The sequence below is a fragment of the Vulpes vulpes genome, chromosome 8 (genome assembly GCF_048418805.1).
Source record: "Vulpes vulpes isolate BD-2025 chromosome 8, VulVul3, whole genome shotgun sequence".
In the NCBI taxonomy this organism is placed as follows: Eukaryota; Metazoa; Chordata; class Mammalia; order Carnivora; family Canidae; genus Vulpes; species Vulpes vulpes.
The window spans coordinates 41,835,036-41,850,306 of record NC_132787.1 but is presented as its reverse complement, the minus strand read 5'-3'; the positions used below and the strand labels follow the sequence as shown (position 1 = coordinate 41,850,306).

Here is a 15,271-nt window from a genome sequence, read left to right as displayed (position 1 = left end):
AGCCACCCAGGGATTCCCTAAGCAAGGTTTTAAATGTATAAAAGTACACATAATGATGAACTTTCCTCCTTCCCTTAGTACCTGGCATCCAGGTTCAGTATTTAACAACTTTCTAAAGAAGGCAGTTGGATTCTCTTATCTATTTCTGCATTCACTCTGTTGTCAGTCTGTTCTGATGTCATATTATCATGTATCCTCTGGAAAACTCACACTATGTTCCTGCGAGAACAAGAGCGAAAAAAGCAAATAATATCTTTCAATTATTATGAAAAAGTTTGACTTTGCAGATTCCCTGAAATAGTCTTAGGTTCCCTTAGATCCCACATTGAGAACTGCTCTCCACAAGCATGATAAGCACTTGAGGGCTTTACTTATATGGTTTCAGGGATAGGGTTTTGAAACTTGGTGTCCAGTCTTTATAACCAGTCAGAAACCTCAATGAAAACTCAGACAAGAGCTTTCCTTTTTGATTTTGGCTTCCCTTCCTTTCTTTGTTTCTGGAAACTTGAAATTCTTTTTTCTTTTGAATTCATCTTGGAAACAAATGTTTTTGTTATTGTTAGAATTTAATATTTCTGGATGTGTTTGTAGTGGGGGTGATAATGGTTGACTTTCTGCATCATCTAAGTCTTTGGTGTTGGTGTAAATGGAGGATTATGTGTCTTATTTTTTGGTTTCATAGTATCTGACACCATTCTATAAATATAGTGGCAAACATTTTGAGAAGTTAGGCTACTGAGGGTAAAATGAAATATAATCTTGAAATGAGTCTCACATTATTTTACTAATGAGCCAGGGAGGAGTGGTTTAAAAAATTGCTCATATGCTTCAGAATAAACCAGAGGTATCTGAAATAGTTACTTCAGGGAAAGGGAAATCTAAATACCACCTAGACAGGAGATAGGATTAAATAGATATAAAAGTTACATGTTGCAGGGAACAAAGAGCACAGATTCTGTGGACTAGATTATTGTAAATATTATATATAATTTTTACTTTTTTTTTTTTTTTTTAGATTCCCTTGACATTTGTATTGGATATTTGTCATTTCTGATCTTGTATTTATTTACATCTTTTTTTTTTTCTTTATAGGAATATGCACTTTCTGGTTGGAATTTGAATAATATGCCTGTCCTAGAGCAGTCTGTTCTTGCACATATTAATGTAGACATCTCTGGTATGAAGGTGCCATGGCTCTATGTAGGAATGTGTTTCTCTTCTTTCTGCTGGCACATTGAAGATCACTGGAGTTATTCTATCAACTACTTACACTGGTACGTATGATCTTTGTTATATGCTAAGTAACCTTTTTAAAGGTGTAATAATGCTAGGTATATATTAGTAAGTACTGAATTTAAAAGTATTTTCTACCCAAAATAGGATAATATATTGAGAAATGTAGAGGTCCTAAATATACATCTCAGATACCCTTCCCTTTAAAGTATGTGCATGCAGCAGAGCCTGGAGTTTTAAACCAAATGATACTTATTTGGAAATCATTAAATGATTTTTTTTTTTAAATAACATTTTCCCTAAAAATGCCTGTTATATGTGTGTTCATTAAACTCTTTGGGTGAATTCGTGTCTCCCCACATACTTGCCCAGTTCCTTGTCCATTATTATAATGTCAATTAAATGATATTTTTCTCCATTTGGAAGATACTACTCAAATCACACTGCATAGTACTGGAAAACTAAAGTGATTTTGTTTCTCTGCTTTGTCACCGTGCTATGTAATATAACTCTTAGCTACATATGGCTATTTAAATTAGTTAAGATAAAGTAAAGTGTGTGTGTGTTTTTTTTTAAGATTTTATTTATTCATGAGAGACACATAGAGGCAGAGACATAGGTAGAGGGAGAAGCAGGCTCCCTGCAGAAAGCCTGATATGGGACTCGATCCCCGGACCCGGGGATCATGCCAAGCCACTGCCTTAGGCAGATGCTAACCACTGAGCCACCCAGGTGTCCCAAGATTAAATAAAATTAAAAATGTACTTTGTAAGTCATAGGAAACATTCAAGTGCTGTATGGTCACAGGTGACTAGGGCCCCTGTATATTGTCCAGTACAGATCTAGAACATTCTCATTATTGCAGTATAAGTTCTGTTGGAGATAGCACTGAATTGTATTAGGATTAGGAGATTCAGCTTTTTATAAATAGCATGACTCACTAAATCCATTTCCTAGGAGTACAACTTAGTATTATAAATGAACTCTAGTCCACTAAAGTCTAGTGCATTAATGATGGCAAGTTTTTGGTCTTTAAAATTTGTAAATGAGACGGGGGTGCCTGGGTGGTTCAGTGGTTGAGCGTCTGCCTTCAGCTCAGGCTGTGATCCTGGAGTCCTGGGATTAAGTCCCACATCGGGTGCTCTGCATGGAGTCTGGTTCTCCCTCTGTGTCTCTGCCTCTCTCCCTGTGTCTCTCATGAATAAATACATAAAATCTAAAAAAAAAAAAAAAAAAGATTTGTAAATAGAACTCTTTTCAATATTTCAACAATTTCTAGCCTTGCTTTAGTTTGTTGGATAGTAAAATTCAACTTAATGAAGTTATGTGAAGGTCTTCTACAGAGTGTTGACTTCAACTTTGATCATTGTGGGGATAATTGGAATGTCTAGTGGACTTGGGAATCAAGGTAGTATGTCAGTATTTTTTGGAACAATGTTTATTTTTTGCATAGTGTCTTTCCTATTTGAAGATACTATTTATTGATTCACCTTAAAGAGTTTATGTGCTTTGAATTACTTTTCTAATAGTAGTGATAAGTATATATCTACCTATTTATATACCTTTGCCTTACCTCCTATTATGAACAGATCTAAGAGTTAGTTTGCCAGAATTCAGGGTGTATAATCTGTGACCATGGAACAAGACAATATTAATTATAGTTTAGTGGTTTTGAATGAGAGATCCTGGCCTCATTAATACCATGCTCACCTAGCTAAACAGTTATTTCTTTTGCTAGGGGGGAGCCAAAGACATGGTATGGTGTGCCATCTCATGCTGCAGAACAGCTGGAGGAGGTGATGAGGGAGCTGGCTCCTGAGTTATTTGAATCCCAGCCTGATCTCCTGCATCAGTTAGTCACCATCATGAACCCTAATATACTGATGGAGCATGGTGTGCCTGTGAGTCTTTTTGTGTCTCTACTTCTGATATTTTAACTTGAAAGTTATGTTAGCTTTTCATTAGACAGAAGCACAACATACCTTGTTTTGTAACTGGAAGCAAAAGAACATGTCGTATAGCCAAATTAAAATTTATATTTCTTTAGTTAAGAAAGAGGTGTTTTAAAGTATTAATCATACTTTATATGTGGCTGTCTAATAAAATAGCCTTCTGTTTTCAATAAACCATTATATCCTGGTTTCGACAGAAATCTTGTATTCTTTACTGTCTTTGTTTTAGCTAAAGTATATTTTAAGTAATACTTATCTTTGAAGATCATATTTCATATAAAGATTTCACAGCTTTTTAAATATGCAATAATGAAATATACTATAAAAACCTTTACTTTTTTCAAAAAATATTTTATTTATTCATGAAAGACACAGAGAGAGAGAAGCAGAGACACAGTCAGAGAAGCAAGCTCTATGCAGGGAGCCCGATGTGGGACTTGATTGCAGGATTCCAGGATCACACCCTGGGCCGAACCACTGAGCCACCCAGGTGTCCCCTTTTTTATTTTTTTTTTTAAAGATTTAATTTATTTTAGAGAGAGAGAGAGAGAGAAGGTGAAGGGGGGGCAGAAGGAGAGAGAGAATCTCAAGCAGACTTCCCACTGAACATGGAGCTTGACAAGGGGCTTGATCCCACTGAGATCATGACCAAAGCCGAAACCAAGAGTTGAATGCTTAACTGAGCTGTGCTGGAGCCCTACCTTTTTTACTTTTCAAATTAGTTATGACAATGATCATTAAATTTAAGCCACTACTACTAAAGTTTATAAATTTAGTACATTTGGTGTATACGGTCAAATATTCATCACAACCTTAACAAGAAAGTAGTTTGAGTAAAAGTACTGTTAATTTGTCTTTATGTTTTTAGAAGATTTTCAGATTATTTATTCAGTTATTTATTTTTTAGAGGGGAGGGGAAGGGCAGAGAGAGAGCATCTTAGGCTACATGCCCAACGTGGAGCCTGACGTAGGGCTGGATCACATGACCCTGAGATCATGACCTGAGCCAAAATCAGGAGTCGGACACTTAACTAGTTGAGCTACCCAGATGCCTAGTGTCAGATTGTCTTTAAAGATATTATTTAGGGATCCCTGGGTGGCGCAGCGGTTTGGCTCCTGCCTTTGGCCCAGGGCGCCATCCTGGAGACCCGGGATTGAATCCCACGTCGGGCTCCTGGTGCATGGAGCCTGCTTCTCCCTCTGCCTGTGTCTCTGCCTCTCTCTCTCTCTCTGTGTGACTATCATAAAAAAAAAAAAAAAAGATATTATTTATTAGAGAGCGGGCGGGTGTACAAGTGGGGTGGGGGGTGGTGAGGACAAAGTGAGAAGCAGACTCCCCATTGAGCAGAGACCTCGATGCGGGACTTAATGGGATCATGACCTGAGCCAAAAGTGGGGTGAATTTATACTAGCATCTGGGACTTTTCTAAAGACATATAGTTTTGGAGTGGCTGGGTGGCATGCATAAACACTCTAAATAAATAAAGACACAAAATATTACCATAAAAATAAGTGGGATTCAGGAAAACTGATTTTGGGGATATCTCCATAAAATGTGATCTAATTAATTAGTTAATTTCCAAAAAAAAATAATTATCCAAGAATAGGAGGAAATTCCATCTTTTTGTTATTGACAACAGAAGGATAAAAGGAATAAAAGAAAAATTCTCTTAATTGTAAAAATTGTATTAAGTTTCAGAAACTAGTAGCCCAGTGAGAGTAATGTTTTATCTTTGAGAATTTGTCTGCTACTTCTTGTTATGGATTATTATAATTTGTTATCAGTGACTATTTTAAGAAGGTAGAGTTTGGGCTGCTTCTTGAACCCTGGTACTGTTTTCTGAAATGTGTAGGTGAATGCTTTACTGTTTTAATTTTAGAGAATGCATCTGAAAGTGACTGATAAAAATCTCTTCCTCTTTTTTGTTGTTTTATTTTGTTTTGTATCCCTGTTCCCACTTTGCGTTTAGGTGTACAGGACCAATCAGTGTGCTGGCGAGTTTGTTGTGACGTTTCCTCGTGCCTATCATTCTGGATTTAACCAGGGCTACAACTTTGCTGAAGCTGTGAACTTCTGTACTGCTGACTGGGTCTGTTCTATAGCAAGTAGCTGTTGTACGTCTACTAACACCCCTGGAAAATGCAACTTAGTTGCCTTATTTGTTTAGCTGGGGAGGGGAGGATTCATGAATATTTCAGTAGAGAGTGAAGTGACTGTTGTAATTTAGAAAGTTCAGTTTGAGTTTCCATTACAGTTTTTATTTGGAAGATTTTATAGTTCTTTACTTCCCATCCATTCATTATTTTCCCCATTCTGTTTGAATTTTAAGTGAGCAGTTGATAGGTTTTGAATCTTTCTTTTCTCAGAGACAGTGGTTCCTCTAGTCTTTGCTTCCTCTTAGCAACTTGAGATTTTTTTTTTTTTTAAGATTTTGTTTATCATGAGAAACACACACACACACAGAGAGAGAGAGAGAGGCAGAGACACAAGCAGAGGGAGAAGCAGGTTCCATGCAGGGAGCCCGATGTGGGACTCAATCCCAGATCTACAGGATCATGCCCCGGGCTGAAGGTGGCGCTAAACCGCTGAGCCACCTGGGCTGCCCGCAACTTGAGAATTTTATAATGAAACTAGATTTTTTTTTCTGACCAGATCTTTTTAAGAATTAATTTTACCCATATTTTCAAATATCTCAGATTATTATTTTAAAAAGTTAAAAGTTTTTTTAAAGATTTTTATTTTAAAGTTTTTATTTCTTTAATACTTTCCTTCCTATAAACAGGTTATTTTTCTCTTCCTACAATTTTGTGGCTTTTCAATTTCTTTTTAAAAACTTGTTTTAAAGATAACTATAATACTGAGATCTCTATATTTTTGTTTAAATGATAATGCCAATGCTATTTTGCTTTTTTGTATGAGGTGGTTATCAAAAATTAATTAGTTGTGATTATGTCATATTGGTTGGGAAAAGACTGCAAATTTATGATTCACTCTTTGACTTTATTTTTCCTTTAGTAATTTTTTTTTTTTATCTCCTCTCAACATTTGGGGAGTTGTTATGTTTTGTTTTGTTTTGTTTTTAAGAGAGAGAGTATGCAGAGGGAGAGAGAGAATCTTAGCAGGCTCTGCCCTGAGTGCAGAGCCTGATTCGGGGCTCCATCTCATGACCCTGATGTTAGGACCTTGAGATCGCAGCCTGAGCAAAATCAAGAATCAGACACACAACTGACTGAGCTTCCCAGGTGCCCCAAGGAGAAATATTTTTTAGTAATTGGGTCTTATGTTTTCTGTAGGTACATAAATTTATTAAATTTCATGATTTTTGTTTCCTTGGTTAACGAATGATATGATGAGTAATCTGATCTAGTAATTTAACACTTATTATTAGGCTTAGGAAGTAACAGAAGCAAGACTGAGCTTAGGACTTTCCCTTGGGTTTGAGCTCTGATTTTTAAAATTCAACTAACATTTATTAAAATGTTTATGATTTACTTGCTTCTTGGCTTGATGTAGGTAGGAAATAGAGATAATTCGGAAATGGATTAGAGATGGTTTCTGCCTTTAATGTGTTTACTGTTATTGATGTGTGGCTGTAGGCAGCTCTTTTAATTTCACTGGGCCTAAGTTTTTTACCTGGTAAATAAGTAAAGATACTTTAGAGATTCTCTTAATAACCTCAGACAAGTTAGATGATATATGTAGGAATCTTTGAAACTCTTTAGAAGAACAGTGTGGTAGAAATGAGTTATTGCAGCCTTAGATTGGAATAAAATGATATTACTAGGTTTTATAGGTCATAGTGGGCAATCAGTTCTATTTTATGTGGCTTCTTTAGATTATAATAGTTAAGATCTGCATATCTTCTTGCCATTATTAAATTTTTTTTAATTTATTTATTTATGATAGTCACAGAGAGAGAGAGAGAGACAGAGAGAGAGGCAGAGACAGGCAGAGGGAGAAGCAGGCTCCATGCACCGGGAGCCCGACGTGGGATTCGATCCTGGATCTCCAGGATCGCGCCCTGGGCCAAAGGCAGGCGCCAAACCGCTGCGCCACCCAGGGATCCCTTCTTGCCATTATTAATAAGCCATATGAGAAATGTTTAACAAGTAGATATTTATGAATTAGGAAATGAAAGAGTTGTATATTGTTAATAGACAAGATAATTGCTAATCATAAGTATAATTATTTGTTTGGGAAAGATTGTTCCTTTAAAAGAATATGCAGGGGCACCTGGGTAGCTCAGTCAGTTAAGCATCTGACTCTCAATCTCAGCTCAGGTCTTGATCTCATGGTCATGAGGTCAAGCCCAGCATTGGGTTCCCCACTGGGTTTGGAGCCTACTTAAAAAAAAAAGAGCATGGAAACACTGCTTGATTCAGAGATAGTCTTATATTCTCAAAATGTGATTCTTGTGATTATCTTCTGCCTTTCTCAAAATGGAGGTGAATTCTAAAAATTTCTTAAAGATCCGTTTTCTTATTTTTTCTTTCATATTGTAGTTTTCTTTTCTTTTTTTTTTTTTTTTTTCATATCGTAGTTTTCAAATATAAACTAAAACTCTGATTTAAACCACCCAGTTCGGGATCCCTGGGTGACACAGCGGTTTGGCGCCTGCCTTTGGCCCAGGGCGCGATCCTGGAGACCGGGATCGAATCCCACGTCGGGCTCTCGGTGCATGGAGCCTGCTTCTCCCTCTGCCTGTGTCTCTGCCTCTCTCTCTCTCTCTGTATGACTATCATAAATAAATAAAAAAAATTAAAAAAAAATAAACCACCCAGTTCTTTCACTGGACATGAGGATATAAGTTGGGGAAAAGTGGAGAGAAACATTGAGGTGGGAGGGGGAGGAGGAGCAATGGAGGGAGTGTATGTGTGTGTATATACAGGCACACCTTGTTTTGTTGCACTTTATTGTGCTCTACATATATTGCATCTTTTTTTTTTTTTTTTTTTTTTTTTACAGTTGAGGGCTTGTGGCAACCGTGTGTCAAGACAGCAGATCTGTTAGCACCATTTTATTTATAAAATGGCACCACCATAGCATTTATTCACTTCATGTTTCTGTGTCACATTTTGGCAATTCTGGCAATATTTCAAACCTTTTTGTTATTATTTGTTGTGGTGATCTGTGATTAGTAATTATAATTTGCTGAAAGCTCTGGTGATGGTTAGCATTTTTTAGCAAGAAAGTATTTTTGAATTAAGGTGTGTACATTTTTTTTTAGACATAATGCTATTGCATACAAAATAGACTACAATATAGTGTTGTTTTATATGCACTGGGAAACCAGAACATTCATTTGACTCACTTTATTGTAATAATTTATGGTGGTCTGGATCTGAACCCATAGGATCTTCAAGGTATGCCTATATAGTATAATGAGTGTCATGATTTGGTTAAAGAAATTTTTAGAATTTATCTTAATGAGCGTGTCTAATGATTTATGAAAAGTGATTATTTAGTGATTTATTTCACTTAAGGGAGAATAAAGTACATAATCTCGTGATTTCACTTTGAATTCTCTTTAGGCCAGACAGGTTTTTTTTTTAAGATTTATTTATTTATTCAGAGAGAGAGAGGCAGAGACATAGGCAGAGGGAGAAGTGGGCTCTTCACAAGAGCCTGATGTGGGACTTGATCCTGGATCCCTGGATCACAACCTGAGCTGAAGGCAGCAACCCAACCACTGAGCTACCCAGGTGTCCCCAGACAGATGTTTTTAAAAGAATTTCTAGATGCTAAAATGTAAACTGTCTTTTGCTTTTGGTTCTTAGAATAAATTAAGAGTGAGTTAATGTGAATTGCTGAAAAAATAGTACTTTTTTTCTCCCCTTTTCTGTTTTCTTTTTTTAACTTTTAATAACATCTCTGCTTTTTGGTCTGTGGAAACTTTTGTGCTGAATATGTCCACTTAACCCTTTATTACCTGAATGTTTTTCTTTTTACTCTTTTTTTTTTTTTTTTTTAAGATTTTATTTATTTATTCAGAGAGAGAGAGGCAGAGACACAGGCAGAGGGAGAAGCAGGCTCCATGCAGGGAGCCCGATGTGGGACTTGATCAGCCTGATGTGGGACTTGATCCCGGGTCTCCAGATCACACCCCAGGCTGCAGGCAGCGCTAAACCGCTGCGCCACCAGAGCTGCCCCTTTTTCTTTTACTCTTAAGGCAGCTTATGTTAGATGGTTCTAAAGGAGTTTGCTTCCTCATTTAAATATCAAGGAACTTGTATTTCTTGTTCTCCATAATGAGTAGAAAACCTATATAGTAGCATAGGCTAGAAGCTTAGCATCTCAAATTGTGAAAATTTTCTGTGGGAAGGCCTTTGAAATTCCTGCTAGGCCATAAAAATTTAATACTTACAGTTACCTCTTATATTTAAATAGAATTTGTTATTCTCTGATAAAAGAGAAGATCTGTTTGTTATTCTGCCTCTTTTTTATGATAAAAGGATAGTGGTTTTGTTCTGGAATATATTATAAGCAAGCGATTTAATTTGAAATTCTTGTTTATAGTTGCCCATTGGACGTCAGTGTGTCAATCATTACCGGCGGCTAAGGCGTCATTGTGTCTTTTCACATGAAGAACTCATTTTCAAGATGGCAGCAGATCCAGAATGCTTAGATGTGGGCCTGGCTGCCATGGTGTGCAAAGAATTGACTCTCATGACTGAAGAAGAGACAAGATTAAGGGAGTCTGTTGTACAAATGGTGAGTTTGCAGGTCATATATTCTGTATTTGATACTGCTCAGAGAATATACTAAAAATTAAACTTGTAAAAAAATAAAAAAATAAAAAAAAAATAAAAAAAAAATAAAAATTAAACTTGTAAAAAGAACCCATTTTCATCTTTCATCTTTGATTACTTTAGAAGGTGAACACAAAAATCACAGGTTTGGAGAAGGTATATGTGTGTATACATATGTTTACACACATATGTTTTTAAAGATTTATTTATCTCTCTAAAGAGAAAGAGCATAATAGGGAGGGGCAGAAGGAGAGAGAATCTCAAGCAGACTCTGCTGCTGAGCATGGAGCCTCACGTTCAGGCTTGATCTCACAAGATCAAGACCTGAGTTGAAACCAAGAGTTGGGTGCTTAACCAGTTGCCTGACCTAGGCATCTTGGAGGAGGTATATTTTTATACTTGTTATTTTGGGTTCTATAAATCGAAAAGTTTTAGGAATCTTCATGTCATCTCTAGATTTTAAAAAATGGAATCCTGTCACATTGAATTTCTTAGGTATATATTTATTTTTAAAAATCTTTACCTACAGTATTATTTCTTTAAGAAAATTCAAATCCTTTCCTTTTCTCTGAGCTTTGAAATAGAATAAAAGTTGTGTTTCTGGTGATTTCAGTTGTCACATTATATTGATCTGGTTTTTTTTTTTTTTTCCTCCTTCTAAATAATTTAATGATGTAGTGAGTAGGAAGTACTGAATAACCAAGTGTCGGGATTTCTTCTTTTTCTTTTTTAACTCCCTGTTTGGAAGCTAGTTGAATTTCTTTTTTTTTTTTTTTTTTTTTTAATTTTTTTTATTATTATCATTTATTTATGATAGTCACAGAGAGAGAGAGAGGCAGAGACACAGGCAGAGGGAGAAGCAGGCTCCATGCGCCGGGAGCCCGATGTGGGACTCGATCCCGGGTCTCCAGGATCGCGCCCTGGGCCAAAGGCAGGCGCCCAACTGCTGCGCCACCCAGGGATCCCGCTAGTTGAATTTCTGATGGAGTTCCTTATAGTGGTGGTAGCTGGGCAGGGGATGGCCATACCCTTCCCACAAGTGCTGGGATTTTGAATGCTTAGAATAAACTAAATCTGTCACAATCAAGATAATGAACATATCACCTTCAAAAGTTTTCTTATGCCCCTTTGTGATCCTTCCTCCTTATCCCGTTCCCCGTCTTCGCTGATCTCAATTGCACCCCTACCAGGAAAACACCAGTCTACTTTCTTTAGTGTGCCCTTTTAAAAAGTGTCTTATTTAAATTTTAATTTAAAAGTATAAACTTTATACCTTTTTTTTACTTTCTTTTAACAGAATTACTTTGAGATTCATTTATGTTTTTCCATGTGTTAGTTGTTTATTCCTTTTAATTGCCAAGTATTATATCTTCACTTATGGACATTTTAATTGTTTTTAACTTGCTTTTTATGATTAAGCTGCTGTGAACATTTCTGAACAAATTTCTATGTTGACATATGCTTTCATTTCTCTTGGATAAATACTAGAATGGAACGGCTGGGTCATATGACATGTGTATGTTTAATTTTTTCTAAAAACTGCCAAATTGTATTCCAAAGCAGTTTTTACAGTTCTGCCAGGAATAGGAGAGTTCCACTTGTCTTGCAGTCTCACTGACACTTGGAATTTTAACTTTAGATGTTCTAATAGGTTTGTCATGGTCGTTCATCATGGTTTTAATTTTAGTGACTAATGATTTTGAATACCTTCTATGTGCTTAGTTACTGTCTATGTATCTTTGAGGGAAGATTCTGTTCAAATCTTTTGCCCAACTTTTAAAACTTGGGTTGTTATTGAATTTTGAGAGTTCTTTGTATATTTTAGATATAAATTCTTTATTAAATAGGTGATATGACAATATTTTCTTCCAGTATGGCTTGTCTTTTTTTTGAAGAAGTTTCTTTGGTTTATCAATTTTTTCTTTTGTGGCTTGTGCTTTTGGTAATATCTAAGAAATCTTTGCTTAACTCAAGATCATAAAAATTTTCTCGTATGTTTTCCAGAAATTTTACAGTTTTAGCTTATACATTTACATGTAGGGTCATTTCAAGTTAATTTTTGTATATGGAGTGAGGTATAGATCAAAATTTGTTTTCCTGCATATGTCACTTATGATTTTAAGCCCTTTTCTGAGAATACTAATTTGAGATCTCCTGTTCTGGCTTAATTGGTTTTATTTTTATTTTTATTTTATTTATTTATTCATGAGAGACACAGAAAGAGAGAGGCAGAGACACAGGCAAAGGGAGAAGCAGGCTCCATGGAGAGAGCCTGATGAGGGACTCGATCCTGGGACTCTGGGATCATGCCCTGAGGCAAAGGCAGACACTTCAGCTGCTGAGCCATCCAGGCATCTCAGAATCTTAAAAAATAAATAAAATAAGCAATTTCAAAATACTATGTTAAATTTGAAGCTAGCAGAAGTTGGTTCATGAGGATTAAGAAAGAAATCATCTCTGTATCACAAAATGCAAGGTGAAGCCGCAAGTTATCCAGGAGATCTAACTATGTTCATCAATGAAGGTGGCTACACTAAGTGCAGATTTTCAATATAGATGAAACCACCTTCTTTTGGAAGAAAATGCCATCTAGGACTTCCATAGCTTGAGAGAAGTTAATGCCTGGCTTTGAAGTTTCAAAGGAGAGGATGACTCTTGTTAGAGACTAATATAGCTGATAACTTTAAGTTGAAGCCAGTGCTCATTTGCCATTCTGAAAATCTCAGAGTTCTAGGAATTGTGCTAAATCTAACTCTGTGTTCTATAACTGGAACAACAAACCCTGGATGACAGTATATCTGTTTACAGATGGTTTGGACCTAGTGTTCAGAGAAAAAGGTCCTGCTCATTGACAATGCATCTAGTCACCTAAGAGCTGTGATGGTGTTCAACAAGATTAATGTTTTCATGCCTGCTAACAGAACATCTGTTATTAAGCCTGTGGATTAAGGAGTAATTCGACTTTCAGATCTTATTATTTAAGAAATACATTTTTTTGTTTTGTTTTTTGTTTTTTTTTTTTTAAATTTTTTTAAATTTTTATTTATTTATGATAGTCACAGAGAGAGAGAGAGAGGCAGAGACACAGGCGGAGGGAGAAGCAGGCTCCATGCACCGGGAGCCCGACGTGGGACTCGATCCCGGGTCTCCAGGATCGCGCCCCGGGCCAAAGGCAGGCGCCAAACCGCTGCGCCACCCAGGGATCCCAAGAAATACATTTTGTAAGGCTTTAGCTGCCGTGAATAGTGATTCTTCTGATGGATCTAGGCAGAGTACATTGAAAATCTTCTGGAAAAGATTCACTGTTCTAGATGTCATTAAGAACATCTGTGATAGGGGATCCCTGGGTGGCTCAGAGGTTTAGCGCCTGCCTTTGGCCCAGGGCCCAATCCTGGAGTCCCGGGATCGAGTCCCGCGTCGGGCTCCCGGCGTGGAAACTGCTTCTCCCTCCTCCTGTGTCTCTGCCTTTCTCTCTCTCTATATGTATATCATAAATAAATGAGTAAATCTTAAAAAAAAAAAAAGAACATCTGTGATAGATGAAACAAGGTCCAAATAACATGAACAGGAGTTTGGAAGAAGTTTCCAGTCTTGGCATGGATGACTTTGAGGTGTTCAAGACTTCATTGGTGGAAGTAACTGCAGATTGGGTGGAAATAGCAAGAGAACTAGACTTAGAAGTAGAGCCTGAAGATATGACTGAATTGCTACAATCTCATGATAAAACTTTAGGAAATGAGGTGCTGCTTCTTATGGATGAGCAAAGAAAGTGGTTTCTTGAGATGGAATCTACTGCTGGTGAAGATGCTATAAAGATTATTGAAACGATGACAAGGGATTTTAGAATATTACATAAAATTAGTGGATAAAGCAGTGGCAGAGTTTGAGGATTGACTGCAATTTTGAAAGAAGTTCTAATTGTGGGTAAAATGCTGTCAAACAGCATTGCATGCTACAGAGAAGTCGCATGGGAAAGAAAGCGATGATATAGCAGACTCCATTGTTGTCTTTTTTTTTTTTTAAGATTTTATTTATTTATTCGTGAGAGGCACAGAGAGAGAGAGAGAGAGAGAAGAGAGAGGCAGAGACACAGGCAGAGGGAAAAGCAGGCTCCAATCCATGCAGGGAGCCTGATGTGGGACTTGATCCCAGGACTCTAGGATCACACTCTGGGCTGAAGGCAGGGGCGAAACTGCTGAGCCACCAAGGGATCCTCTGTTGTTGTCTTTTTTTTTTTTTTAATTCAGAATTTTAATTATGTACCTAAATAGCAACATGAGAACTAGGAGTTCTAATGCTGGACATTATCTCTAGGTGAAAGGATTTCCGATTAGTCCACTGGTAGTATGGTATCACCCAAGATAACAAAGAAGCCTCGTATAGTTTTTCCTGAAGAAGAAAGCCAATTTACTACATTCAGTACTGACTTCTCTGCTATTTTTCTGTAGAAAATGTATGGAGTTTCCAATGTTTACCTATAACTGACTAAAATGGGCAGAGCATGGAGCATTCTACTTATTTCCAGGTGAATTCTTCACATTTCCTGGCTTTTGAAAGTTCTCCTTCCACAAATCTTCTACGACTATGTATCCACAAATCTTATATGACCCCAGTCATATAATTTTTCCCCACTGACCTGGACAAATACGATGGCTTGTTGTGGATAATAAAGAGAGGCAGCTAGTCCCATGAACCCAGGTGGATACACCAGCTTCTTTATTTTTGACCCTCTAGCCAAAAGAAGTCCAACAATGCCAGCAAAACCAATAACACCAAGTCTTGGAAAAAATCCAGGAGGTGCATTTTGGAGATATTCATAGCTGTCTAACCCCCATTGAACCAAGCTCTGCATCTTGGGCTTTGTTTGTGAGTACATTTCCTGACACCAACTTGTATATGGCTCGCAATAATGTCGGAAATGTGAAATGCTTTCTTCAAGTTGGGTCCTTGGCTCCTCCACATATTTAGATTGACCCTCAGGAACCGAGTAGAGTGAAAGCTCATTAACTTTCACAGAAGTTTTGTGAGGTGAGTCCCTTTTAGGTGACGCATAGACTTTAAAGGTGAGCAGACTCAGGCTGGCTGGCCCCACAGACCTCTGAATTACCTTGAACATCTTGCTGGCAGAGGTGGCTCCGGCGGGGTCCTGTTATTGTCTTAAGTAGGCTGCACGCCCACTGTGGGACTTGGACTCAGGACCCTGAGATTGAGAGTTGTGTGCTCTACCAGCTGAACCAGCCAGGTGGCCCAGACTCCATTGTTTTATTATAAGAAATTGCCACAGCAGCCCCATACCTTCAGCTACCACCATCCTGATCAGCAGCAGGTTGATCAAC

The 15,271-nt window shown here is 37.3% G+C and overlaps 1 protein-coding gene and 1 pseudogene across 7 annotated transcripts in view; one reads left to right on the top strand and one right to left on the bottom strand.

Moving 5' to 3' along the window:
* The window catches only part of KDM5A (lysine demethylase 5A), a 110,439-nt gene that overhangs the window by 32,590 nt on the left and 62,578 nt on the right, over positions 1-15,271 (top strand). For all 7 annotated transcript variants that reach the window (XR_012002995.1, XM_072766254.1, XM_072766253.1 and 4 more), the window contains exons 11-14: positions 1,093-1,274; positions 2,972-3,134; positions 5,156-5,275; positions 9,703-9,897. Coding sequence is in view for 6 of the 7 variants with exons in the window: in XM_072766254.1 (XP_072622355.1) it covers positions 1,093-1,274; positions 2,972-3,134; positions 5,156-5,275; positions 9,703-9,897 (660 nt within the window). In the remaining variant the exon portion in view is untranslated. The remainder of the gene's footprint in view (positions 1-1,092; positions 1,275-2,971; positions 3,135-5,155; positions 5,276-9,702; positions 9,898-15,271) is intronic.
* On the bottom strand, positions 14,420-15,073 carry LOC112917408 (MICOS complex subunit MIC26 pseudogene; annotated as a pseudogene).